Source organism: Salvelinus fontinalis, chromosome 29 (genome assembly GCF_029448725.1).
Source record: "Salvelinus fontinalis isolate EN_2023a chromosome 29, ASM2944872v1, whole genome shotgun sequence".
Lineage (NCBI taxonomy): Eukaryota > Metazoa > Chordata > Actinopteri > Salmoniformes > Salmonidae > Salvelinus > Salvelinus fontinalis.
The window spans coordinates 27,661,931-27,688,187 of record NC_074693.1 but is presented as its reverse complement, the minus strand read 5'-3'; the positions used below and the strand labels follow the sequence as shown (position 1 = coordinate 27,688,187).

Here is a 26,257-nt window from a genome sequence, read left to right as displayed (position 1 = left end):
AGGTATTACGGTAGGTGTAGGGTAGAGGGGTAGGGTTAGGGGTAGGGTCCTGTACTGACTAGTAGCATGTGTTTGTGTTCTAGAGCACATTATCTCTGCCAGTTTACCCAGAATGGCTTGGGGCTGAGCTAATGAAGTCGACCAGAGGGTTTAATGAAGATGCTGAGAAACAGAACAGGGCCCTCAGAGCAAACGTTGCCTTGGCTAGAACCTAGGTTGAAAATATGTCATCTTCAATTTAGGCTAGAATGAGAGGAAGACATGGACATTTTGGGTTTAGAAGTGGATCCACTGATGCCGAAAGAGATGCCTTTTTCTTCAGAATTGACTGAAGGACTGCAGTACACAGTATGGGATGAATGCAGGTCAGAATTGAATATGATAGTGTAGAAATATCCTTCACTATTTTAACGTCTGGGCACCTTTGGCATTCAGAAACAGGTTAATTGTATCACATTTTGTATTGTGTTCTAATTTTCATGCTGTCTTGGATGTCTTCTAGTTTGTTCATTTTGAACCGTGTTGTTGAAGTATTTGTATCCTCGGGCGCAGGTTAACTAAGGCCTCCTCAGAATAGCAGGGTGAGTTGTTTTGGTGAGGAAGGACTGATTCACCAGCATGGGTCTACATTAGTCTACACCTCCATCCCTGAGTCAGGACCCATTTCCTTTGTTTTGGTTAGTGACGTGCACCGACAGGGATATTGAATCATGTTCTGTTATTGTGTAAGCTCTTGTAAGACCCTGAAACCTGCGCCTGACTGCCTTCTTACCTGCCTGCAAACCAGGAAAAGTGGCCCCACTGCTATGATGAAGAAAAGAAAAAGGGGCCTTGAATAATTGATATGATACCTTTCTGATGGCTTCCTCTTGACCGTCATCACTGGGATCCTAGGGGCTAGATTCAATCTGGACTGGCGGAATATCCGCACTATAGCGCGATTTAAATTGAAAGGCAATGTTCCCATGTTTGCAGAGACCGCATTCACGGTAAACGCTGCACATCGGCTCAGTCAGAAAGACCTTTACATTTCAATCACATTATAACGCAGATATTCTGCGGTCCGGATTGAATCTAGCCTCTAGGATCCCAGCGACGCTAGTCAAGAGGAAGCAATGAAGAGGAATCATATGAAAGAGGGATTCTATATTATATCAATGTGATTCTAAAGTTATTTATCCATTACATAGGATTGTGTAACCTAGTATAAAATGTGTAGTGTATCCTAAAAGCTTAAAACCTCTACCGCTTCTCTCTCCCGAATCCGGGATCCTCCTCATCAAAAAAGCTGACTAGCATAGCCTAGCCTAACGCGACAGGGATAACAACATTCTCTCAATAATATAGAATGTTCTTTATAGTTCCATCGATTGCAATACATACATATTTAAAACCTTGGGAAATGATACATTTAAAGCTAAAAAATGTGTCTTCAGATAGGCTATATATTACATAATGCTTATCCACATTCACTTTGAGGACTGTCGGAGGAAGTTGTCACATTTCTACTGAGGCTGAGGAAACATTGTCATCTTGCTTTCATCCCCCCTTCCCCTCATCCCATTTCCCCTGTTTTCACATCGCAGCGGACACTTCAAACGGGCGTGGGAGTAGAGGATTGTGGGATAGCGTGGTGCTGATGAAGTCTGGTGGATCTGAGCGAACTGATGCAGAACTACTGCCACTTAAAACCCTGGTTAACAGAACAGACTGGAACACTGTGGCTGCCAGGACAACTTTACTAGTTGTTTAATGTGCTGTAATGCCTTAGTTGGGTATCTATAATCATGATACATGATTATGGTAGAATTTAAGTTGGCTCCTAATTATGTTGTTAGTGACTGTCTTGAATATTGTATCGTTCTGCACTATTTTATTAACACAATTTCTAAAGCTCCCTTAACTAAAATACATTTTTCCCATCTTACAAACCAAGCTGGATGGTAGAAAAGACTCTAGACGGACAACGAGGGTTTAATGATTTCAGAACCTTTTATTTGAAACGTCAGTGTTCAAGAGAAAATAAAACAGCAATATAAATATTAGCATAACAAATAAGAGATTAGGGGGGGGTCTAAGAGTTTCATAAGAAAGATATCAGGCCACAGCACAGGAGAGGATTAATTCAGCAGCAGGCGGACGTACACACATATATAATATTTATAATGATTTGTTCATATGGACAGAGAGGCATTCCTGCACAAATGCGCGATATGAATCACAGAAAAAAAACGTAAAGAGGTTACAGAAGGATAGAAACATTTTTTCAATATACTTTTTTTGTTTGGTTTCTTTACAGGGTGGTAAAATGGAGAGAGTGAAAATGAACACAAAAATATGCGCAACACATATCACAAGTTAACTAGTCTATGTGTGTCACTGTTTACTCATCGTCTAAAGTTAACAACTTTATTTACACTGAAGAGTTAGTTGCCCTTCATGGTGTTTAGTTACGACATTGCAACACAAACTGTAGAAGAACATTTCCGAGATCTTTTTTTCCTCGCTGGGGTTTTCATATTTTTCTTGAAAAACAAATGCAACACATTCCAGTAGTAAGCCACGCCTTGTGGAGAGGACTTTTCATTTGAAAATGCTGGACGTGGTCCGTACTAGACAAACAACTGGCTCATGCCATCGACAGGACCAGTGTTTATTTACAGTGGGGAAGAGCCTTCACAGGACCAGGTAGTGGAGGGCAGAGTCTGAGGTTAGCTTTACCAGAGTGGATTTACACAGGGGATAGATACAGCGAGGAATGGAACTAGCAAACTCTGCCCCCCCCCTCCCTTCTTCTGAAGTGGTATCTCCGTCACATGGAAAGATGTGTTTGGCTCTGTCAACCTCTAACCTGGGTCAGTGCATTAGAGGAAGTTTAGGGGTGGACCTTGCCTATGTACATTCAGTGAGTAGAGCCAAGGTCGTTGCCCCCCCTCCCCGTCAATCTAATGGTACCAACCCAGACGTCGTACCCCATAACCCCATCCCTTTCCACTCCCCCTTGAACCCTGCTGCCTCTTCATGCAGTGGTATCTAACCAGTAGCCTGACAGATGGACGGACTGACGGCAAAGGAAAGACTTCCTACTTATCTTCTAAACAACTCTTATACTACTGAGTCGTCAAAAAATGTATCTTATCACATCAAGGAATAGAATCATCTGCACTTCAGGATACATAGCAAGGGGTGAACACTCAATCTGGAGCCTAGTGACCTAAGAAGTGTAACTTCTAAGCAGTTTGTTGAAGATCTCTACTTGTGCCCTCCTCTGAAGGGCTTTTTACCCTACAGCTGATCTTTATAGTATGAACAGTGCATCTCCTATGGTTGAAGTGGGATAGCCAGTGAGGAGAGGGGGCATAAGGGGACAGCAGGTGGTCTCTTTGCCCTTTTAAAAAAGGGGCAGTGCCTACTATGTCACCAAGCCAGCCAACAGGACTGATGATAGTACTAGAACATGCCCCTCCCCCTCTGCCCTAGCACTCCAATAAGGTTCACGCTAAGGTCATAACAAACAACAAAAGACTCTAATCTTACCATTTAACTAATGCTTACAAAATCATATTAATAATTTTTCTCTACCACGTCAGATAAATGCTACAAGTGCATTTATCAACCAGTATTTTTGGGAGAGGAGTTAAGGTGGTCGTCTTCTTTGCAACACTTAAGCAATGCATTGTTGAATCTTCTAGAAGATCTGTGGTTTGAAGCTATAGGAACATGCAGAGGAGTAGAATACTACCAGTGGACGGGATACCCTTGTGTTCCAAAGAGCTGTGGTGTAGGATCCTATGAGGCTGATCCTATATAGCGGTGGAGGCTCACGTCGGGATTTTCATATTCAGCTGAGTGCCGCACAGATTGGTTTTAGAACTGCTATATAGGAATCTGAGCATGGCAATCTAGTAGTCAACACTGATCTACTTTCCAACTCAGGAAAATAAAGAATTACAAATCCAACATGAAACATCTTAGGGAACATGGTTAAAATATCAACCTGTGAATACGTCACTGGGTGAACCTTGTTACCCCAGCAAAGTTTCTTACACTCAATCTGTTGTCTGAAGTGAATCCAAATTCATTGATCCCCCCCCCCCCCAACTCCAGTCTTCCTTACCAGGAAATACCATTAATACTTTGCTGTTGAGTAGAACAGAACACAGGCTTTCCAAAAACAACCGTTTCTAACTAGCCTTCAGAAAGAAAACAAAAACAACCGTTTCTAACTAGCCTTCAGAAAGAAAACAAAAAAAAACGTTTCTAACTAGCCTTCAGAAAGAAAACAAAAAAAAACGTTTCTAACTAGCCTTCAGAAAGAAAACAAAAAAAAAACGTTTCTAACTAGCCTTCAGAAAGAAAACAAAAAAAAAACGTTTCTAACTAGCCTTCAGAAAGAAAACAAAAACAACCGTTTCTAACTAGCCTTCAGAAAGAAAACAAAAAAAAAACGTTTCTAACTAGCCTTCAGAAAGAAAACAAAAACAACCGTTTCTAACTAGCCTTCAGAAAGAAAACAAAAACAAAATGTCCATGCTGTTTGCTCTTAACCCTTTCCAGATTCAAGAGCCCAAAAACAAACATTCCTAAACCATCTCCATATTTTGTTTTATCATATGAGCGTGACCAATACAATTCCAACCATGGTTAGAGTAAACGCATTGTGTGGAAAAGTGGGGGTAAGGGAGGGTTGAATTCACAGGAGGTTGGTGGCACTTTAATTGGGGAGGACAGGCTTGTGGTATTGGCTGGAGAGGAATGGTATCAAAGACATGGTTTCCATGTCTTTGATGCCATTCCATTCGCTCTGTTCCGGCCATTACGAGCACTCCTCCCCTCAGCAGCCTCCTGTGGTTAAATTTCAGTTCTCATCGGGTCGTTCTCTTCTCATCGTATACTCCATATCTATCCATTCATCGTTCGTCCTTCCATCCATCCTACTTCTTCTCCTTCTTGGTGGACTTCTTCTTGGAGGCGGGGGTCTGGGCAGCCTTGGGGGGTTCAGGCTGAGCCGAGGCCTCGGAGGGCTGGGCCTGCAGGGCCTGTTGTTGGGCCGCCATCTGCTGCTGCTGCTGGGGATTGGAGGTCAGGGTGGCGGTGCTGCCAGGGATGTAGACGTTCTGACGGTAGTCGGGCACGTGCTGCAGGGTGAACTGGGGGCTGTAACGGGTGCTTAGACCCATGGTGCCCGGCCCCAGGGTGGCAGTCGCTTCGCTCACTTCTGGGTAGAATAGGGTCAGAGCGGGGAGGAGGAGAGCAGAGAGGAGATAGAACATATTAATAAGATGTTCTGATACGGCAGAGATGACTTGTATAATACATTGATTGTTTACCATTTGTTACGATTTCAATGATCACTTCTATATGTTGCTTGGTAAAAGTGTGTGTTTATGCAAAGCTAATTGGACTGAAATGAAGTGAATCGAGAGAAACTAAAAAAATTGAGAAAGGCAGAGCCCTTTTGTCAAAGTGGAGAAACTTGTGAATTTATGGTGTGCATGTGTGTGTGTTCATTTCTAAATGTGTGCATGTGTGTGTGAGTGACCTAGCTGCTAGCTCATAATTCTTTCCCAGCCCAGAGCTACAGGGACACACACACACATCCTGACCCCGTTCCCTGCTCTCTGCCTCCACTACGCACGCACGCTCAACCACACAAGCTAGTAGAATTAGACTACAGATAACAGAAGCTGGGACAATAGCTGATTTGACAAGACTGTTTCTGCTACCCTAACTGACTGTGCTATCTCCTAACTGATTATTAAAGCACTACCTAAAGCACCATCTGCCTTTGATAACATTTTAAACCCTCTGTTTCTAGTTGTTAATATGACTCGTCTGGTAGCCTCCGTTTCTAGTTAACATGACTCGTCTGGTAGCCTCCGTTTCTAGTTAACATGACTCGTCTGGTAGCCTCTGTTTCTAGTTGTTAATATGACTCGTCTGGTAGCCTCCGTTTCTAGTTGTTAATATGACTCGTCTGGTAGCCTCTGTTTCTAGTTGTTAATATGACTCGTCTGGTAGCCTCTGTTTCTAGTTGTTAACATGACTCGTCTGGTAGCCTCTGTTTCTAGTTGTTAATATGACTCGTCTGGTAGCTGTGCCCTGGCTCTGTCTGAACCTGCACAGAGAGTGTTTCCTCTTTCTCACTGTGATGACAGACACACTATCCAGCCAGAGTTATTCTATCATTCTCCTAATGGAAACCGTAAGATCACATCCGGGGTGTGTGAGCAGTGTCTAGGAGGGAGGGGTATATGTGTGAGCAGTGTCTAGGAGGGAGGGGTATATGTGTGAGCAGTGTCTAGGAGGGAGGGGTATATGTGTGAGCAGTGTCTAGGAGGGAGGGGTATATGTGTGAGCAGTGTCTAGGAGGGAGGGGTATATGTGTGAGCAGTGTCTAGGAGGGAGGGGTATATGTGTGAGCAGTGTCTAGGAGGGAGGGGTATATGTGTGAGCAGTGTCTAGGAGGGAGGGGTATATGTGTGAGCAGTGTCTAGGAGGGAGGGGTATATGTGTGAGCAGTGTCTAGGAGGGAGGGGTATATGTGTGAGCAGTGTCTAGGAGGGAGGGGTATATGTGTGAGCAGTGTCTAGGAGGGAGGAGTATATGTGTGAGCAGTGTCTAGGAGGGAGGAGTATATGTGTGAGCAGTGTCTAGGAGGGAGGGGTATATGTGTGAGCAGTGTCTAGGAGGGAGGGGTATATGTGTGAGCAGTGTCTAGGAGGGAGGGGTATATGTGTGAGCAGTGTCTAGGAGGGAGGGGTATATGTGTGAGCAGTGTCTAGGAGGGAGGGGTATATGTGTGAGCAGTGTCTAGGAGGGAGGGGTATATGTGTGCACGTGGGAGGATTGATGTGTCAATGGTAGAAATAACATTGAAACAATGACAGAAGTCTATGTGCTAAGACTTCTTATTGAAGTGTGTCTGTCTCTCTGTACAATGGGTCATGGACATCTTTATCAATAAGTCTGGCTTCATGCCCTCTAACATAACAGGAACAAACCCTGACCCTGACCCTTCCCCTTTACCCCACCACATTGAGGGAGAGAGGGGGATGTGGTGATGGAAAGAGAGGGATAGAGAGTGGTAGAGGATTGGAATAAAGGATAGAGAGATGGGATAGAAAGATAGAGAGATGAATGGAGAAGTGTTGGACTCACCGTTAGCGGCGGCCATCAGGGCTTGGAGCTGCTCAGCCTCGGTGGGGGGGTTGGGCCAGGGTCCGGTTCCCATGGCCATTTCAGGGGGGCCTCCAGCCCTGCAGGGACAGAGAGAGACAGAGGACACATACGTCAACAACTGGCGGCCATTTTGGAACTCTAGTCTTTTGAGAGTGTTTTGTTGTGTTGCTGGTTCCTGGTGTGACGTTTGGTGGTTTATGATGTCAAGTTACAGCGTCTGATCATGAGTAGACACAGTCTACGTGTACATCCGAAGATGTACACACACACACACACACAGTCATGTGCACGCATGAGCACACACTTCAGTACATTCTCACTCTCTCTAGCATGTCTACTAGCATAGCACCATATAGTAAATCTGATGAAACCTTAATGGCACCACATTAAAAATTAACAGCTGGCTAAACACACAGACACACACGCAGAGAAACACACACACGTTGAACATTTCCATATGGGCAGCGTTGATCTTCAAAGGGTTGTTTTTCGTCTGTAATTAGCATGTAGAGGAACAAAGGAAGGAGTAGACCTGCTCTCTAGAACGCTCACCTTCTTACACACACACACACACACACTCAAACATTTAGGTCAAATAGTTTTCTGCTAGTCCCGTCCTGTTTCACAAGACCTAACGGAGAAGGCCACTGAAACTCTGCAGTTTTCTGGGTTCTTCAGTTCTGTATCTGACTGCCTGGGCTTTACAATGTCCCTGTTCTCTAACCTTCCCTACCCTGCCACATTTCACAGAGGCCTATAGAAATTAGGCACTGGTATTTCCTGGAAGCAGTCTACTGATGGTTTTCACCCATACCAGTCTCTTCAGCAGCTGTTTGATGGTCTAAATCAGTAGTACATTAGCTCCAGGAGCTTGTGGGCAGTGTTGGGGGTTATGTAATCAGATTACTTTCATGAGTAACAGTGTAAAGTAACTTTTTACAGTTACTTTGTCAAACAACGCAACGCGTGCGTTACTTTCAGAATCCTATCTCTACCGGGTGCATGTTTCCGGGATCCGGTCTCCACTTGTTTCTCATTTAGTTCTGGAGTGAGCAGTAGTGCTGAGCAATTCCGTGACATCTAGGTTACTTTTAGTTTTTTAGAACAACTATTTGACCGACGTCAATTCAATTATTTGAATTCCATTTTGTTCGTATAATTTTTTCTGTTAACTAAATGTACAGTTTCTTTAGAGATCAATCAGATCAAGTCCGAGCTGGGCAATGTAGTAGGAAGTTGTAGTTTCCAACAGGCCAATATTCTACATAGTTTAGCACAGAAAACGTGGTAATTAACTACATGACCATAATCCATTGCGAGCCTACTAGTCTGTTCTGTGTTGGGCAGACACAGAGGGAGAGAAGAGAAAGAGGAACGCACGATGGAGAGGGATAGAGAGCAGTTGCTTCGCAAAGCATCTCTACCTGAAAATACATGATCTAAGGGATTGATAGTGGTTCAGCAGTCATAAAAGTCTGCCTCATTTACTTTGAAGAACTGCTGAAATAGTGATTTTGGTAGACCGCAGCTCTATAGAGATGAGATGACTTGGAACTAAATAATAAAGTCATCGAATAAAACTAATGTAACATACACAACTGAAATATTTTATTAAAGTAAAGTTAATAAATGATGGTTAATAAGCGAGTCACTACTATCATGGGACTTTTATTAATTGTTTCAGTCTGTGTTGTTACAGCATTCAATCCACATAATGCATAGTGCATTTCATGTTTTTTTTTTTAAATAATCAAAATCGTACCGACACTGAACCGACCTTAAAAAGCACTAATCGCTCAGCACTAGCAAGCAAAGAAAGGATGTTTGGAGAAATTCCATGACAGCTCTACAACATCCGCAGAGTACGACCCTGCCTCACACAGGAAGCGGCGCAGGTCCTAATCCAGGCACTTGTCATCTCCCGTCTGGGTTACTGCAACTCGCTGTTGGCTGGGCTCCCTGCCTGTGCCATTAAACCCCTACAACTCATCCAGAACGCCGCAGCCCGTCTGGTGTTCAAACTTCCCAAGTTCTCTCACGTCACCCCGCTCCTCCGCTCTCTCCACTGGCTTCCAGTTGAAGCTCGCATCCGCTACAAGACCATGGTGCTTGCCTATGGAGCTGTGAGGAGAACGGCACCTCCGTACCTTCAGGCTCTGATCAGGCCCTACACCCAAACAAGGGCACTGCGTTCATCCACCTCTGGCCTACTCGCCTCCCTACCACTGAGGAAGTACAGTTCCCGCTCAGCCCAGTCAAAACTGTTCGCTGCTCTGGCACCCCAATGGTGGAACAAACTCCCTCACGACGCCAGGACAGCGGAGTCAATCACCACCTTTCGGAGACACCTGAAACCCCACCTCTTTAAGGAATACCTAGGATAGGATAAAGTAATCCTTCTGACCTCCCCCCCTTAAAAGATTTAGATGCACTATTGTAAAGTGGCTGTTCCACTGGATATCTTAAGGTGAATGCACCAATTTGTAAGTCGCTCTGTATAAGAGCGTCTGCTAAATGACTTAAATGTAAATGTAAGCTGCTTTCCATAGAAATGTATAGAGGGCCCTCCTCTGATCTTTGTCATTGATCACTTCTGTGATATTTGTTTTGTTTATTTGGATCCCCATTAGCTTTTGCAGAAGCAGCAGCTACTCTTCCAGGGGTCCACAAGAAACACATAACATAACAAGTAACAAAACACTGATACACAAGGAAAGTAAAACATATAGGGCTTTCCCGTCTAGTGGCAAGTATGCCCTCTATACATCTCTATGGGTCCGTGTACATGCAGTCTATAACCAGAATTGACGTCTCGAGAAAAAGATTTTGAATGAAAAGATAGGAAATCTGTACAGATATGTGGCTAATTAAGCAGCCCATATATAGCGCAGCACTTGTAGACTAGCACAGGAAAGCAGAGTCCCAGATTGAAGGAGGAACTAGTGATTAAACCTGAGTTAGTAAGTAGCCTATCAGATTGAAGGAGGAACTAGTGATTAAACCTGAGTTAGTAAGTAGTCTGTCGTTGGTAGAGCGTGCGCGGCTCGCCTTGCTCCCTCCGACAGTCAAACAATGAGATTTAAAAATGAAACTAACGTAAAGTAATATAGCTTTTTTATGATTTTTAAAATTTAACTAGGCAAGTCAGTTAAGAACAAATTCTTATTTTCAAAAACCTGAACGACGCTGGGCCAATTGTGTGACTCCATAGGGCGACGCACAAATGTAACAAGTAAATGTAATATGTAATGTTTTACCTTCCCAAGTAACTAATGACACCACTAGTTGTAGGTAAAGGCTGTGCCCCTGTTTGAAGCCCCAGGGAGGAAAGAGAATGGCACGCGAGGGGTTAAAAAGGTCTCAGGTCCAGCTTCCTGACTCATACGAGCAGCAGTAAAAATAAGATGAATGCGTGTTATGGACTGCAGTTTAAAAAAATAACTGAATGCCAATTAAAAACCCATTGGACTAAAGTACATGGAGCGGGGGAGGGGATTCTGTTTATCTACTTCACTTGCTTTGGGAATGTTAACATATGTTTCCCATGCCAATAAAACCCTTAAATATGAGAGCAGTGGAGGCTGCTGAGGGGAGGACGGCTCATAATAATGGCTGGAACGGAGCGAATGGAATGGCATCAAACCATGTGAGGAAAGAGATTGAGCATGTTTTTGTAAAAACAAGTGGGGCGATCCAGCTTGCCAAAATGTTCTGCCAAAATTTTACCCACATTTAATTTTCTGCCAAACAATTACTAATGTGCCAAAGCGTGAGACAGTCTTGCATGTTTGACCACTGCCAGCATCTCAAATGAGAACCACACAAGGTTAAAGCGGGATCAGTGGAGGCAGCTGGGGAGGCCATTTTGATTCGTTTCCTTTGGTGGATTGGAGAGATGAGGATGCCTTGTTTGTCGCTAATTAGCCTCTCCTTGCTCTATCACTTTCTGCGGTCAGAATAATCACTTCCTGCGGTCAGGACTATCTCTTCCTGTGGCTAAGATGATTACTATTCATGCTCAGAGGGATCATTCTCACTGGTCAGTAAGAGCTGCTACTGTAACCATGCATGAAATAGCCCTCTTATCTATGAGGAGGCCTTCAAATGACTTCCTCAACTCTACTGTCCACTTCAACTATGGGTTACTCCTGTCCAATCCTTCTACAGAGTAGTAGGCTTTATTCCTGTCCTTCTCTACAAGGTCCTGTTCAACCCCCTTCTCAGCCAGCTGGGTTCAATCCATCATCACATAGTCGTTTCAAAACCCTCTTTTCTGGCCACCAGGGAAGCGCATGAGAAGAACCCCATAGAGTGGCAGTGTGTCTGGGAAACCAGCAAACTCAACACATCAAAGGAATCTCTATTTGGGATAAAACATATTTTACACCAAACTAAAAACAGAACAACTATTCCTCAGAGATTTGAGACAACAGTCTTTGATTACACAACCACACCATGCGAAGTAAAACTCCACAAAATACACACAGTGAAGAAACTCAAAGCATCCCACTACACATGAGGGAACCAATCAGAGATCCCCATCAAAGTCTCACTATCGCAGAGGGACTAACAGCCCAGCTCGGCACAGGCTAGTGAATCTGCGCTATAGCAAAAGGGTCAGCGATACCTACACACACCACTGCAGAGCTCTACCTACCAAGCTGTGGCTACTCTCTGCCCTTAACAACTGGTGTCAGATCAGTTTCCCTTACCTCAGCTCCAACATTACCCATTGACCAATGACTCAACAAAATCGATCCAGAACAGTTGTTAAGGGGATAAAGTGACCACACTGAATACTATACACATGTTGATACCTTATGCTTCGCTTCTGTGGCCATCGTATGTGATCACCATGGTAGTTGCAGGGACTGGAAACACAAGAGAAGTGTTATGACTTCTATTACATCAGGATCTACAGGCTAGGGGAAGATCAGGCAATACTCAGCGGCACTGCACTCTCCTGGGAAAAATGTTGCGCATGTGACATCCATCTAACATTTCAAAGAGAAGCCAAGTTTTCCAAATGGATCACTTCCAATGTATCCACAACCACAGTGGCGTCCAGCATGGACAGCTGTCGTGTCTTTGTTCCCTGCTAAAGCTGCCTTGTGTGTGTGTGTCCGTGAGGGCATGTGTGTGTTGTGTAAGTGTGTACGTGCGTGCGTTTGTGTGTTGCGTGTTTGTACGCGCGTGTGTTTGTGTGTGTGTGTGCCGTTGTGTGTGCCGTTGTGTGTGTGTGTGTACGTGGGGTTGTGTGTATGGGCGTGCGTGGGGTTGTGTGTGTGCGTGCGTGCGCAGGGTTGTGTGTGTATGTGCGTGCGTGGGGTTGCGTGTGTGTGTGTGTACGTACGTGCGTGGGGTTGTGTACGTGCGTGGGGTTGTGTGTGTGTGTGCGTGCGTGGGGTTGTGTGTGTGTGTGTGCGTGGGGTTGTGTGTGTACGTACGTGCGTGGGGTTGTGTGTACGTGCGTGTGTGGGGTTGTGTGTGTACGTACGTGCGTGGGGTTGTGTGTGTACGTGCGTGCGTGGGGTTGTGTGTGTACGTACGTGCGTGGGGTTGTGTGTGTACGTGCGTGCGTGGGGTTGTGTGTGTACGTGCGTGCGTGGGGTTGTGTGTGTACGTGCGTGCGTGGGGTTGTGTGTGTACGTGCGTGCGTGGGGTTGTGTGTGTACGTACGTGCGTGGGGTTGTGTGTGTACGTACGTGCGTGGGGTTGTGTGTGTACGTGCGTGCGTGGGGTTGTGTGTGTGTGCGTGCGTGGGGTTGTGTGTGTGTGTGTGTACGTGCGTGTGTGGGGTTGTGTGTGTACGTGCGTGGGGTTGTGTGTGTGTGTGTACGTGCGTGGGTTTGTGTTTGTGAAAGAGAAGCAGGCTAGGAGAGGAGAGAGAGTTTCCTCTCCCAGATGGTTGATTTCAGATGAGGACTCATGGAATGTGTTGTGTAATGTTCTGTTGTGGAAACTGCTGCAGCAAATTGGAACAGAATGCGGGCTGAATAAGCAATGAAGGGGCACACAGTCACACACTGTTACACACACGCACTGTTACACATACACACTATTACACACACACACACACAGTTACACACACACACACTGTTACGCACACACACACACACATACAGTTACACACACACACACAGTCACACACACAGTCACACACACACACACACACATACAGTTACACACACACACACACAGTCACACACACAGTCACACAGTTACACACACACACACAGTTACACACGCACACACACACAGTTACACACACACACTGATTGGTGTCGGTAGATGCAAATCCCCAGCTACCGCCATGAAACAGCCAATCATTGACAAACAGTAAATCACAAGTGGTCAATCAAATGCAATCACCCAGATGGAAACACAACGATCAATGAGCCACAATGTGGAGGTTAGAAATCTGTGCGCTTATGTTCTCCCCTCCCTGTCACTCTGGTCCCCTCCCTGTCACTCTGGTCCCCTCCCTGTCACTCTGGTCCCCTCCTCTCATCAGCAGTACTGAGTGATGGCACACAGGCTGAGCAGAGGGAAGGAGGGAGAGGAATGGAAGCCATTTTGTATGTGAGGGAGAGAGCAGCCTGGAGACAGGCACGAGAGACACTCAGGTTAGAGAGAAGAATCTGACTGTTCACTCAGAGGAATCAGAGCTCAGATGGAATCTCTCCGTTATCTTCAGAGTCTCTGTACCTCAGTATCTGATGTCATCACCGCTGAGAACTGTATGTTCCTACTGCTTCCTCTCCTCACTCCCTTCAACCATCTCTCCATCTCTCTCACTCTCCATTGCTTTATCTAGCAGTCTCCCCATCTCCAGGCCTCAGTCTCTTGCTCTGCTCACTCCTCTGTTGCTCTCCTTCCCTCTGAAAGCCTCTGAGCAACACCAAAGCCCAGTTACTCGTCATGAATACATAACGTGTGTGTGTGTGTGTGTGTGTGTGTGTGTGTGTGTGTGTGTGTGTGTGTGTGTGTGTGTGTGTGTGTGTGTGTGTGTGTGTGTGTGTGTGTGTGTGTGTGTGTGTGTGTGTGTGTGTGTGTGTGTGTGTGTGTGTGTGTGTGTGTGTGTGTGTGTGTGTGTGTGAGAGAGAGAGAGAGAATCTATGTACTCACCCACTGGGTCCAGGTCTCTGGCCTTGGGTGAAGCGCCAGTCGGCGTTAGGAGGCTTTTGCTGTGAAGAAAAGACAAAATCAAATCTCTGTTTCTACATACCAACAACGGGACTATGGGACTGTGTCTCCGTCCGCCTGTTTTATGCATTACTGTTTGGGTCTCAGGCCATCCGGGGGTGTGTATGTGCGTGTACTCTTTTTTGTCTGTAGTCAGGGGGCTGAATAAAGGGCATGCATCTTCCAGCCTGCATGCGAGGCCATTTTGTTCTGAAATCCATGGAGCAGAAAATGTCACTGAGACACACACACAGAGACTGGGACACCGCTCCCAATTACAGTCATAAAACAAAATCAACTCAGGAACTAAACGGGATTTCACGGGATATGGATGGGATATGTGTCATCCTTGTTGCATGAATGATTATACCCTTTATACAGAGCTTCAAGCTTTACAAAGTCTCTACTAGCTTCTACAAGATGAAAGTCTTAGTTTATCAGATTCAGACAACACAAGGTCGCCATTGACGAGATATTCCCTAACATTTATTCACAATACGGAACAACATCTAAAACGTGTTGTGGCTGATTCACAGTGATAAGGACTCCATATAGCCTGTATATAGCGAAGTTAACATGTTGTGGCTGATTCTCACCTATTTTTACTTTCCCTCTCCCTATTTTCCCTCTTTCTCTCACTCCCTATTTTCCCTCTCTCTCTCCCTATTTTCCCTCTCTCACTCCCTATTTACCCCCTCTCTCTCTCCCTATTTACCCTCTCTCTCACTCCCTATTTTCCCTCTCTCTCACTCCCTATTTTCCCCTCTCTCTCTCCCTATTTCCCCCTCTCTCTCTCCCTATTTTTCCTCTCTCTCCCTGTTTTCCCCCTCTCTCTCTCTCTCTCCCTATTCCCCCCCTCTCTCTCTCTCTCTCCTTATTTTCTCCCTATTTTCTCCCTCTCTCTCTCCCTATTTTTTCTCTCTCTCTCTCCCTATTCCCCCCCTCTCTCTCTCTCTCTCCTTATTTTCTCCCTATTTTCTCCCTCTCTCTCTACCTATTTTCCCTCTCTCTCTCTCACGTTGGGCATCGAGGCGGTAAATAGACCCTTGGCTCTGTTCCAGACTCTGTCTCCTAATCAACACAGGAGGAGAAAACAGGAGAGAAGAGAAAGGCTCCCCAGAGAGAAGCCAGCGCTGCTGCCGCCCACCTCTCTTGAATTATCAACACAACTGTTCTGCCACACCGAGACACAGAGACGGAGGAAAGAGAGAGGGGGAGGGAATGGTGGGAGGTAGAGAGAGGGGGAGGGAATGGTGGGATAGGAGGAGGGAGGTAGAGAGAGGGGGAGGGAATGGTGGGATAGGAGGAGGGAGGTAGAGAGAGGGGGGGGAATGGTGGGATAGGAGGAGGGAGGTAGAGAGAGGGGGAGGGAATGGTGGGATAGGAGGAGGGAGGTAGAGAGAGGGGGAGGGAATGGTGGGATAGGAGGAGGGAGGTAGAGAGAGGGGGAGGGAATGGTGGGATAGGAGGAGGGAGGTAGAGAGAGGGGGGGGAATGGTGGGATAGGAGGAGGGAGGTAGAGAGAGGGGGAGGGAATGGTGGGATAGGAGGAGGGAGGTAGAGAGAGGGGGAGGGAATGGTGGGATAGGAGGAGGGAGGTAGAGAGAGGGGGAGGGAATGGTGGGATAGGAGGAGGGAGGTAGAGAGAGGGGGGGGAATGGTGGGATAGGAGGAGGGAGGTAGAGAGAGGGGGAGGGAATGGTGGGATAGGAGGAGGGAGGTAGAGAGAGGGGGAGAGAATGGTGGGATAGGAGGAGGGAGGTAGAGAGAGGGGGAGGGAATGGTGGGAAAGGAGGAGGGAGGTAGAGAGAGGGGGAGGGAATGGTGGGATAGGAGGAGGAAGGTAGAGAGAGGGGTAGAGCAACACACTATCCAATTTCAATAACACCTTCCCCACCAACACAGAATTTACAAACTGCACCAAAATGACCCACTGATTAAATATCAGTCTACCCAAGGGTCTCATGTAACACAATAATACACATCGCTCGCATCTGTATGCAAATTCTATCCTGTCAAGGATCCTTTAAATGTATACCGACGAAGAGTGGCAGCCATCTTTGTGTGCCTATATGATTATATATTGATAAGAGACTGTCAATAAAACCAAACAGGAATACCCTGGTCTCTAAACTATGAATAGGCTTCTAAATACGACAATCATGACAGGGAGGGAAGAACGGTGTGTAATCTAATCTTCTCCACTCATGTAGTTTTATTTTGTTTCAAACTGAGTGACAGACAGATGGATATTTCCCCATTTCTCTCTCTGCTGGTTTTGGCGGCAGTTGTCATGGCAGTAAGGGAGAAAAGAGAAAATGTGTTTCCTCATCTGAAAATGAACGAGGGGCCCAACATTCCAGCAGTGTGACGCTCACTGCCGACAAAAACATTCCCAGAGGTCATTCCCAGGTCTCGCCACAGGCATGTAGAATAAAGGTAAACAGATTCTGGGCTGGCGTTCCAGACAGGGACACTATGTAGTGTTACTGTACTGAGGTGAGTTCACACAATTAAACGGTCAAGTGACGTTAGCAAGAGCACAACAGCTCACGTTCATTTCTATTTCTTTCAGTTTGTATGTTACGTAATAAATGTGTACTAACTTTCTGCCCCTAAAACCCAACCCATAATAGTTAAAATAGGGACCGGTGCTCCAGAAAGCTGATCCAGAGTCAGTTAAAGGCAGAATCAAGAAAGTGACCAGAGAGGATCAAATCCACTAGACTGAACATGAATGTCTGGTCTCCGTCTGTCTGTCTGTGTCTGTCTGTCTGGCCAGAATCTGATGAATAGAAGAGATTCACAGCAGGCTTCCCTGCCGAAACACACACACACCACTCACACACCCTCCATTGGCATGGTTATCACACAGGCTGGACCCACCTGGTGCTTTGTGCTGTGTGAGGAAGTTACCGTTTTCAAACACACAGCAATGACAGAACTGTGGCTAGACTGCACCTGGTGCTCTGTCTGAAAGTGGAGGTCCCTCCAACAGTAAATAGTAAAGTAATATACAGTACCAGACAAAAGTTTGGACACACCTACTCATTCCAGGGTATTTTTTAATTTGGACTATTTTCTACATTGTAGAATAATAGTGAAGACATAAATACTATGACATTTAACAGATGTGTCATGTGTGCATCAATTTTACATAAGGGGTGGTCCCGGGAATCGAACCCACTACCCTGGTGTTATAAGCTCCATGCTCTACCAACTGAGCTTCACAAACCCCCACACTCCCGCATAATATTATCCTAGTTTTCACAATACATGCCTTTAAGTTCCATTGTCCACTAAGCCATTCTGATGACGACACTAGAGGAAAAACTGATTATTATGAATCCTAATACTAAGCTCTAGCTGGACCCTAGTGACAGAGTCAACAATGTAGGAGCCACCAGGAGGCTAAGACCAGGGCAGGAGACATGAAAGGAAGACTGTTGATAAGCTTTATTCAGATGCACTGGACCACACTGAGACAGTCACACAGGATGAGAGTCAGGGACAGAGTCAGTGAGCAATGCAGGCCTGTTGGTGGCACGTGCTGCTTCTTCATCCGTAAAACACACAGTATTTACCAACCACTCCATATCTAGTCACCCCACGTGACCACACAAACACAGCTAAACACTGTAGTGTCAACATGTGCGCATACACACACCCTGAATGTGGTAATTTACTCCTTGGATACAACCACACTCCAACAGTTCCAAACACAAAGAGCCTTTGATGAAGAGCTACACACTCCTATTGAAACGAGAGGAGATACGGGGACACTGAGGAGTCACTCTGTCCCAATGGGACATTGGGAACCTAGGGCCCTGCTAAAATGACACACCCCTGTAGGGCTTGGAACACCTGACTATACGCTGTTCACACACACACTGATTGTGCCCTCTCTGTGGCCCTGGCCCATTAGAGGCCAGTCCATCTGTCACTGCGGCATACTGCGTAAAGCCATCCCTTGCTGTCTTTCTTTCCCTTCATCCTTCTCTCCTTCCCTCTATCGTTACTGTTCTGCACGTGTCACTGGAGCATGGAGACAGATGTTACCCTGACAACCCCGTGGACAGGCAGACTCAGGGAGACAGAGACAGAGAGAGAGTAAAACCTGATGATCAGGTAAACACCCTGCTATCTCACCAGAGAAACGTAAGCCGTGTAACTCACCAGAGAAACGTAAGCCGTGTAACTCACCAGAGAAACGTAAGCCGTGTAACTCACCAGAGAAACGTAAGCTGTGTAACTCACCAGAGAAACGTAAGCCGTGTAACTCACCAGAGAAACGTAAGCTGTGTAACTCACCAGAGAAACAGCTGCTGTGTAACTCACCAGAGAAACAGCTGCCGTGTAACTCACCAGAGAAACAGCTGCCGTGTAACTCACCAGAGAAACAGCTGCCGTGTAACTCACCAGAGAAACAGCTGCCGTGTAACTCACCAGAGAAACAGCTGCCGTGTAACTCACCAGAGAAACAGCTGCTGTGTAACTCACCAGAGAAACAGCTGCTGTGTAACTCACCAGAGAAACAGCTGCCGTGTAACTCACCAGAGAAACAGCTGCCGTGTAACTCACCAGAGAAACGTAAGCCGTGTAACTCAGAGAAACGTAAGCTGTGTAACCCACCAGAGAAACGTAAGCTGTGTAACTCACCAGAGAAACAGCTGCCGTGTAACTCACCAGAGAAACGTAAGCCGTGTAACTCAGAGAAACGTAAGCTGTGTAACCCACCAGAGAAACGTAAGCTGTGTAACTCACCAGAGAAACGTAAGCTGTGTAACCGACCAGAGAAACAGCTGCTGTGTAACTCACCAGAGAAACGTAAGCCGTGTAACTCACCAGAGAAACGTAAGCCGTGTAACTCACCAAAGAAACAGCTGCCGTGTACCTCACCAGAGAAACAGCTGCCGTGTAACTCACCAGAGAAACAGCTGCCGTGTAACTCACCAGAGAAACAGCTGCCGTGTAACTCACCAGAGAAACAGCTGCCGTGTAACTCACCAGAGAAACAGCTGCCGTGTAACTCACCAGAGAAACAGCTGCCGTGTAACTCACCAGAGAAACAACTGCCGTGTAACTCACCAGAGTAACGTAAGCCGTGTAACTCACCAGAGTAACGTAAGCCGTGTAACTCACCAGAGAAACGTAAGCCGTGTAACTCACCAGAGAAACGTAAGCCGTGTAACTCACCAGAGAAACGTAAGCCGTGTAACTCACCAGAGAAACGTAAGCCGTGTAACTCATCAGAGAAACGTAAGCCGTGTAACTCACCAGAGAAACGTAAGCCGTGTAACTCACCAGAGAAACGTAAGCCGTGTAACTCACCAGAGAAACAGCTGCTGTGTAACTCACCAGAGAAACAGCTGCTGTGTAACTCACCAGAGAAACAGCTGCTGTGTAACTCACCAGAGAAACAGCTGCTGTGTAACTCACCAGAGAAACAGCTGCTGTGTAACTCACCAGAGAAACAGCTGCCGTGTAACCCACCAGAGAAACAGCTGCCGTGTAACCCACCAGAGAAACAGCTGCCGTGTAACCCACCAGAGAAACAGCTGCCGTGTAACTCACCAGAGAAACAACTGCTGTGTAACTCACCAGAGAAACAGCTGCCGTGTAACTCACCAGAGAAACAGCTGCCGTGTAACTCACCAGAGAAACAGCTGCCGTGTAACTCACCAGAGAAACAGCTGCCGTGTAACTCACCAGAGAAACAGCTGCCGTGTAACTCACCAGAGAAACAACTGCCGTGTAACTCACCAGAGAAACAACTGCTGTGTAACTCACCAGAGAAACAGCTGCTGTGTAACTCACCAGAGTAACGTAAGCCGTGTAACTCACCAGAGAAACGTAAGCCGTGTAACTCAACAGAGAAACGTAAGCCGTGTAACTCAACAGAGAAACGTAAGCCGTGTAACTCACCAGAGAAACGTAAGCCGTGTAACTCACCAGAGAAACGTAAGCCGTGTAACTCACCAGAGAAACGTAAGCCGTGTAACTCACCAGAGAAACGTAAGCCGTGTAACTCACCAGAGAAACGTAAGCCGTGTAACTCACCAGAGAAACGTAAGCCGTGTAACTCAACAGAGAAACAGCTGCTGTGTAACTCACCAGAGAAACAGCTGCTGTGTAACTCACCAGAGAAACAGCTGCTGTGTAACTCACCAGAGAAACAGCTGCCGTGTAACCCACCAGAGAAACAGCTGCCGTGTAACCCACCAGAGAAACAGCTGCCGTGTAACCCACCAGAGAAACAGCTGCTGTGTAACTCACCAGAGAAACGTAAGCCGTGTAACTCACCAGAGAAACGTAAGCCGTGTAACTTACCAGAGAAACGTAAGCTGCTGTGTAACTCAGAGAAACGTAAGCTGTGTAACTCATCAGAGAAACGTAAGCTGTGTAACCCACCAGAGAAACTTAAACTGCAACTCACCAGAAAAAATAAGCTGTGTAACTCACCAGAGAAACATAAAAACTAAACCACAACTCCACCCACTGACCTCTTTCTGTAGGGACTTTACTAAAACTATAATCACTGGTTAGGCTAAATTAAAAAAGGATAAAATAAATGTAAATAGGGGAAAGAGGCCACAGTCTCTCCACATGAATCATCAAAACTAGAGCACAGGCAGCCATCTTGGAAACCTAGAGCTACATAGTGAGTCAGGAACAGAGAGTAGTCCTCTGTATACTGTATATGAACAGATTTAACGGAATATAACTTTCTATCCACACCCCGAGAACATAGAGTGGAATGGTATTCTTAACAAGTGCTCTGGGAATGAGGTTTGGGAATGTTTGGCCAGAGCTGCTGCCACAGGCGTACAGACGTCCACACAGGGCGAGGCCATGGTTGTCTTGTGACTCAGTGTCAGAGGCATGGAACCAATCAAGGTTCAGAGGACAACAGGAAGTGAGAGGTCGAGCACTGACTCTGGAATTCCTGTTTTTCAGCTTCTGCTTTAGTCTTTGACTGATTCACCCCCTCTTCTTCCTTTCCACCCCCCTCTCCCTCACCCCCTCTTCTCCCTTTCCTCCCCCCTCTCCCTCACCCCCTCTTCCCCCTTTCCTTCCCTCTGTTCCATCCTCCCCCATCTCCCTCACACCCCTCTTTTCCAGCCCCACTCTCTTCTGCTCTCGGTCATCCTGTTCCCTTCCACTTCCTCTCACTATTCCATTACTCTATTTCCATCTGTCGTTACTCTCCTCCTCTCCATCTGTCTACTCTAAACCTTCCCCTCTTTCTCCCTCCAATCTCTGCCTTCCAAACCATCCATTCCCTCTTCCTTCCAATCTCTACCCTCCAATCCATCCATTCCCTCTCTCCCTCATTCTCTCATAGCACAGTGCTTCCCTGCTGATCTTGTTTAGTAATTGGAAGTCAGAAAGAGAGGGAGACCGCATTTCCTAGCCTTGGGTCAGATGAAATATTAAATCTCTCCTCTTCTCCTTCATTTCCTCCTCTAGCTGAATGACACAGTAAGGAGAGCCCCTTCACCACGTCCTAAAGAGAAGGATGAGGCTCAACAACACCAGGCTTTAGGAGAAATACTGCATTGTTACGTTACTTAGTCAATCTAGGTGAGCAGGCTCAAGACTGGATGTTAAAAATAGTGTTATAACCATGAGTTGAATTCTCCATTCAATATGGTAAGCTAACTCAATAAAGACAACAATTTCTGGATAAAACCTTCACCGCCACTGGTTATAACCTAGTCCTTGTAGACCTCAAATGTCATTGAACAAGTGATTTTTCAGAAACACCTGTGATATGGCTAAAAGAGTTCTCACCAATACCCTGCCTTCTGCCCCCTGGTGCCCTCACCTCATTGGCTGAGTTCATTAGGTGCTTCCTGTTGAGCGTCATACTGAGTGTGTTGTTATGGCTCATCATGGGTGTCTTGACAAACATAAAGTCACTGCGGCTGGAGGTGGTGGAGTAGCAGGGTCTGTAGGTTCGTGTTCCTGGGGGGTCTTGAGCCCCTCCCACCACCTCCATGTAACGGATGGGTCCATCTGTGTTGAGCTGCAGGTGGAGGTCCTTGTTGGGCCTCTGATGGTAGGCCCTGCTGGGCCGGTAATGGCTGTAGCAGCAGCCTGTCCCTCCATGGTCGCTGCGGTGGCGGAGGCATCGGACCATGAGGATGAAGAAGGTGAGGAAGGACACGGCCGAGACGCAGGCCAGTGAGATGATGAGGTACAGGGTGATGTCAGACATCCCAGTCTGCCGCATCAACGACGTCTTCCGGTTGTCTATGGCGGCGTCGCTGGCGCCCTTCTCCTCCACGGTTACCGTAATGGCCACAGTGGTGGAGAGAGTAGGTTCGCCGTTGTCCTGCACGACCACGATGATGTCATAGGCGGAGCCACCCTCCTCCTCGGCTAGTTTGCGAGTGGTGCGGAGCTCGCCGGTGTGGGGGGTGATGAGGAATAGAGCAGCGTGAGGCCCGGGGGCGATGGAGTAGAACAACCAGGCGTTATGACCGCTATCAGGATCCACCCCAACCAGTTTATTAATGAGATGCCCTGGCCCAGCCGACTGCGGTACACTGAGCTGCAGCCCCGTATCCTGGGGGAAGGGGGGGTACACGATGAGGGGCGCGTTGTCATTAAGATCTACTACGAATACATGCACGGTGACGTTGGTAGACCGGGGTGGCGCCCCGGCGTCTCGGGCCTGCACCTCAATGCGGAAGGCGTTGAGGGTTTCATGGTCCAGGGAGCGCATGCTGTAGATGTGGCCAGTTTCTGGGTTGATGTAGATATAGGAGGAGATGGGTGAGCCCTGGACCATGCTGGGCAGGATGGAAAAGGAGACGCGGGCATTGTCCCCTATGTCCGGGTCAGAGGCCATCACCATGGCAATGGGGGTGCTGGGGGCGTTGTTCTCGGGGACGTCCACTGAGTAGGAGGGCTGGGAGAACGATGGAGCGTTGTCATTCACGTCTAACAGCTTGACCACGAAGGTCGTACGCGACGACAGGGGAGGGGATCCAGCGTCGGTCGCCATGATGACCACGGTGTAATCAGCCATGGTCTCTCTGTCCAGGTTGCCGTCGGTGATGAGGTTGTAGTGCTCTCCAAAGGCGGAGTTGAGTTTGAAGGGCAGGCCAGACTGGACCTTTAATGTTACCTTGCCGTTCATACCAGAGTCCAGGTCCCTTGCGCTGATGAGGGCGATAACTGTGCCCGGTGCTGCGTCCTCCTGGATAGGACTGGTCAGTGACGTCAACATCACCTCCGGAGAGTTATCATTCACGTCAGTGACTTCAACTTTGATATTACAGGATGCTTCCATGGCGGGGGTTCCCCCATCCCTGGCCAGCACAGTGACGTAATACTCATTCGCTGTCTCATAATCCACGTGACCATTCACACGGACCTCACCGGTTTTCGAATCTACGCTGAATAGCTTGAGCACCCGGTCCGGCGTGTATTTACTAAACAGGAAGGAGATCTCCCCGTTCTGAGCATAATCCGCGTCGGTCGCGTTCAGTTTCGTTACTAAAGTGCCCTTTTCAACATTCTCCAACACGCTAACTTTTTTCATCGACTGGTCAAAGACGGGCGCGTTGTCATTGACGTCCAGAATTGTAATGAGTAGAAGAGTGGAGCCAGACTTCTCTGGCTGTCCCCCGTCTAGGGCAGTAAGCAACAGGCGAAACGAGGCCTGCGTCTCCCTATCCAAAGCCTTCTCTAAAACTAACTCCGGGAACTTACTCCCGTCACTTTTCGTTTCCACATTCAAAACAAAGCGGTCGTTGGCTGCGAGGTGATAAGTACGCAGTGAGTTGATACCCACATCTGGATCGTGCGCACTCTCCAGTCGGAACCGGGTGCCCGGCGCGGCCGCCTCTGATATCTCCAAGGAAATATTGTTAGTGGAAAAGTGCGGCGCATTGTCATTCACATCCACAATATCCACAAGAACACGATGTATTGCTAAAGGGTTCTCGAGTACAATCTCAACATGTAGTGAACATGTGGCACTTAATTCGCACATGTGTTCCCTGTCAATTGGCTGTCTAATAATAAAATCCCCAGTCGCCTGGTTCACCTCGAAGTACTCCGCGTTAGATTCCGAGACCACCCGCAATTTTCTCTTAATTATCATTTGGACGGTGAGACCCAAATCCTTAGCGATATTCCCGACCACAGCCCCCGGCCTGAGCTCCTCTGACACCGAGTAACTAAGCTGGGCGGTCGCGCTCATGAGGCACGCCAGGGAAAACCATAGCCTCAGCACGGGCCACCGTCCGCAGTGCTTCCTCAGTCTGGATTCCATTATGAGAGGGGTCCGGGGGATGGAAAAAGTTAAAAGTTCCTCTTTACCGTAACTAATCCATAGTTTCGTGAAAACGACGGTACCAGGCTGTTGGTAAACACTTGCGTTTCAGAAAAAGTGCGGTGGGAAGTTTATAAGTAATCATGACGCCCTAATTCTATATGTAAAATACAGAGGAAAGGTTAAACTGCATGAAGGCTCGGCTAAAACTCTCCACAGTCTGTCTCCTCTGCTCCGCTCCTCTTAGGGCGGGGACACAGACACAAAGACCAGTTTCCTATTGGCCGAGAACCCGGGACTTGCTCCCCATACAGAAAGAACTCTTTCACAAAGCCGAGAGGGAAAAACTTTTTAGAGGCACTTCTTTTGCACTAACAACCAAGTTACCGACACGTTACAGGCTAAATCCATTATTGTTTTAAGCAAAACAACTCTGAATGCACAACAGAAAGGCAACGGGAAGCGTAAAAGCAAATGATTGAGTTTTTTTTAAATATAAAGTGACTTATGATGCACAGACCGAAACAAACAAGGGTGGGTATGAACAACAAGAGTAAGTATGATCTTGTTTCTATGTTTTGTCAACAAAATGAACTTCTTCCATTGAATATAGGCAACGTTGAAAAGGAAGTCGCTCTGGATAAGAGCGTCTGCTAAATGACTTAAATGTAATGTAATGTAATGAAGTGATGAACTGATGGTCAAATTGCAATAATAGATTTAGCCGCAAGGTGGCATGTTTCCAAGGCGTTTCCATTTCAGAAGTGTTGAAAACGCTTCAACCATACACCATTATGTAACCTAGACTCGTCTTGGCAAGGAGGCAGCAATGTCATTTATAACAAGTACAACGAGCATTGGCCTACTTACAACAGCTGTGTTGTAACAGGCCTACTACAACAGTTAATAAATGGCATATGCACTTATTTACATTTGAGTAATTTAGCAGACGCCTTTATCCAGAGCGATTTACAGTTAGATAACAAAAGTCACTTATCGTTTGATCCGGTGCAAATTAGTAGGCCTACTGTACTGACAAAATACTTTAATGAGAAATTACAGTGCTATGATATAGGACTAACGAAATCCATATAATTCACTGGTATGCTAAATGAGGCAATCAACGAAAGAGGGTTTAATAACTATTAACACAATTTGTGTGATGTAAATTCATATTTTGATAAATCATATAATTGTCTTCATCATTTTCGTTATGAAGAAAATATTTTACATGAAAACACAAGCCTAATCTTTTTATGTAGTTGTGTTTACAAGGAATTATTTTTCTGAACTACTCTACAACCATATATGACCTGCAGGTTAAGATATTATCCCTTCTCATAGGCTACAACGTTGAGGTGAATGTGCATACCGGTAAGCATGATTTGACGCTAATACTATATAATATTAGGCCGACATTATTATATCATACAGGCTAATGTTCATCATAAACTCTCAGGGTGTGATGTCATAACTGATGGTGGATCTTCACTTACGGATTATGACATCATAGGCTACGTGAAAAATTTACTCTGAATTCTCATGATATGACGTCATAAAGCACAAGAGTCAGGAATATTATTCGTCACAATGCTGTTGTTT

At 46.5% G+C, this 26,257-nt stretch overlaps 1 protein-coding gene across 27 annotated transcripts in view; it reads right to left on the bottom strand.

Annotated features, from left to right (window-relative positions):
* Window positions 1-1,973: 1,973 nt before the first annotated feature.
* The window catches only part of LOC129827758 (protocadherin gamma-C5-like), a 231,123-nt gene continuing 206,839 nt past the window's right edge, over window positions 1,974-26,257 (bottom strand). For 24 of the 27 annotated variants that reach the window (XM_055888918.1, XM_055888919.1, XM_055888909.1 and 21 more), the window contains exons 2-4: window positions 14,311-14,369; window positions 7,162-7,259; window positions 1,974-5,218 (exon numbers count right to left, since the gene is read on the bottom strand). In XM_055888918.1, coding sequence (XP_055744893.1) covers window positions 4,935-5,218; window positions 7,162-7,259; window positions 14,311-14,369 — 441 coding nt within the window. In that variant the 3' untranslated portion in view covers window positions 1,974-4,934. Of the gene's footprint in view, window positions 5,219-7,161; window positions 7,260-14,310; window positions 14,370-22,195; window positions 26,231-26,257 lie in introns of those variants that run through there. The other 3 variants (XM_055888893.1, XM_055888895.1, XM_055888892.1) reach the window with 3 other exon arrangements.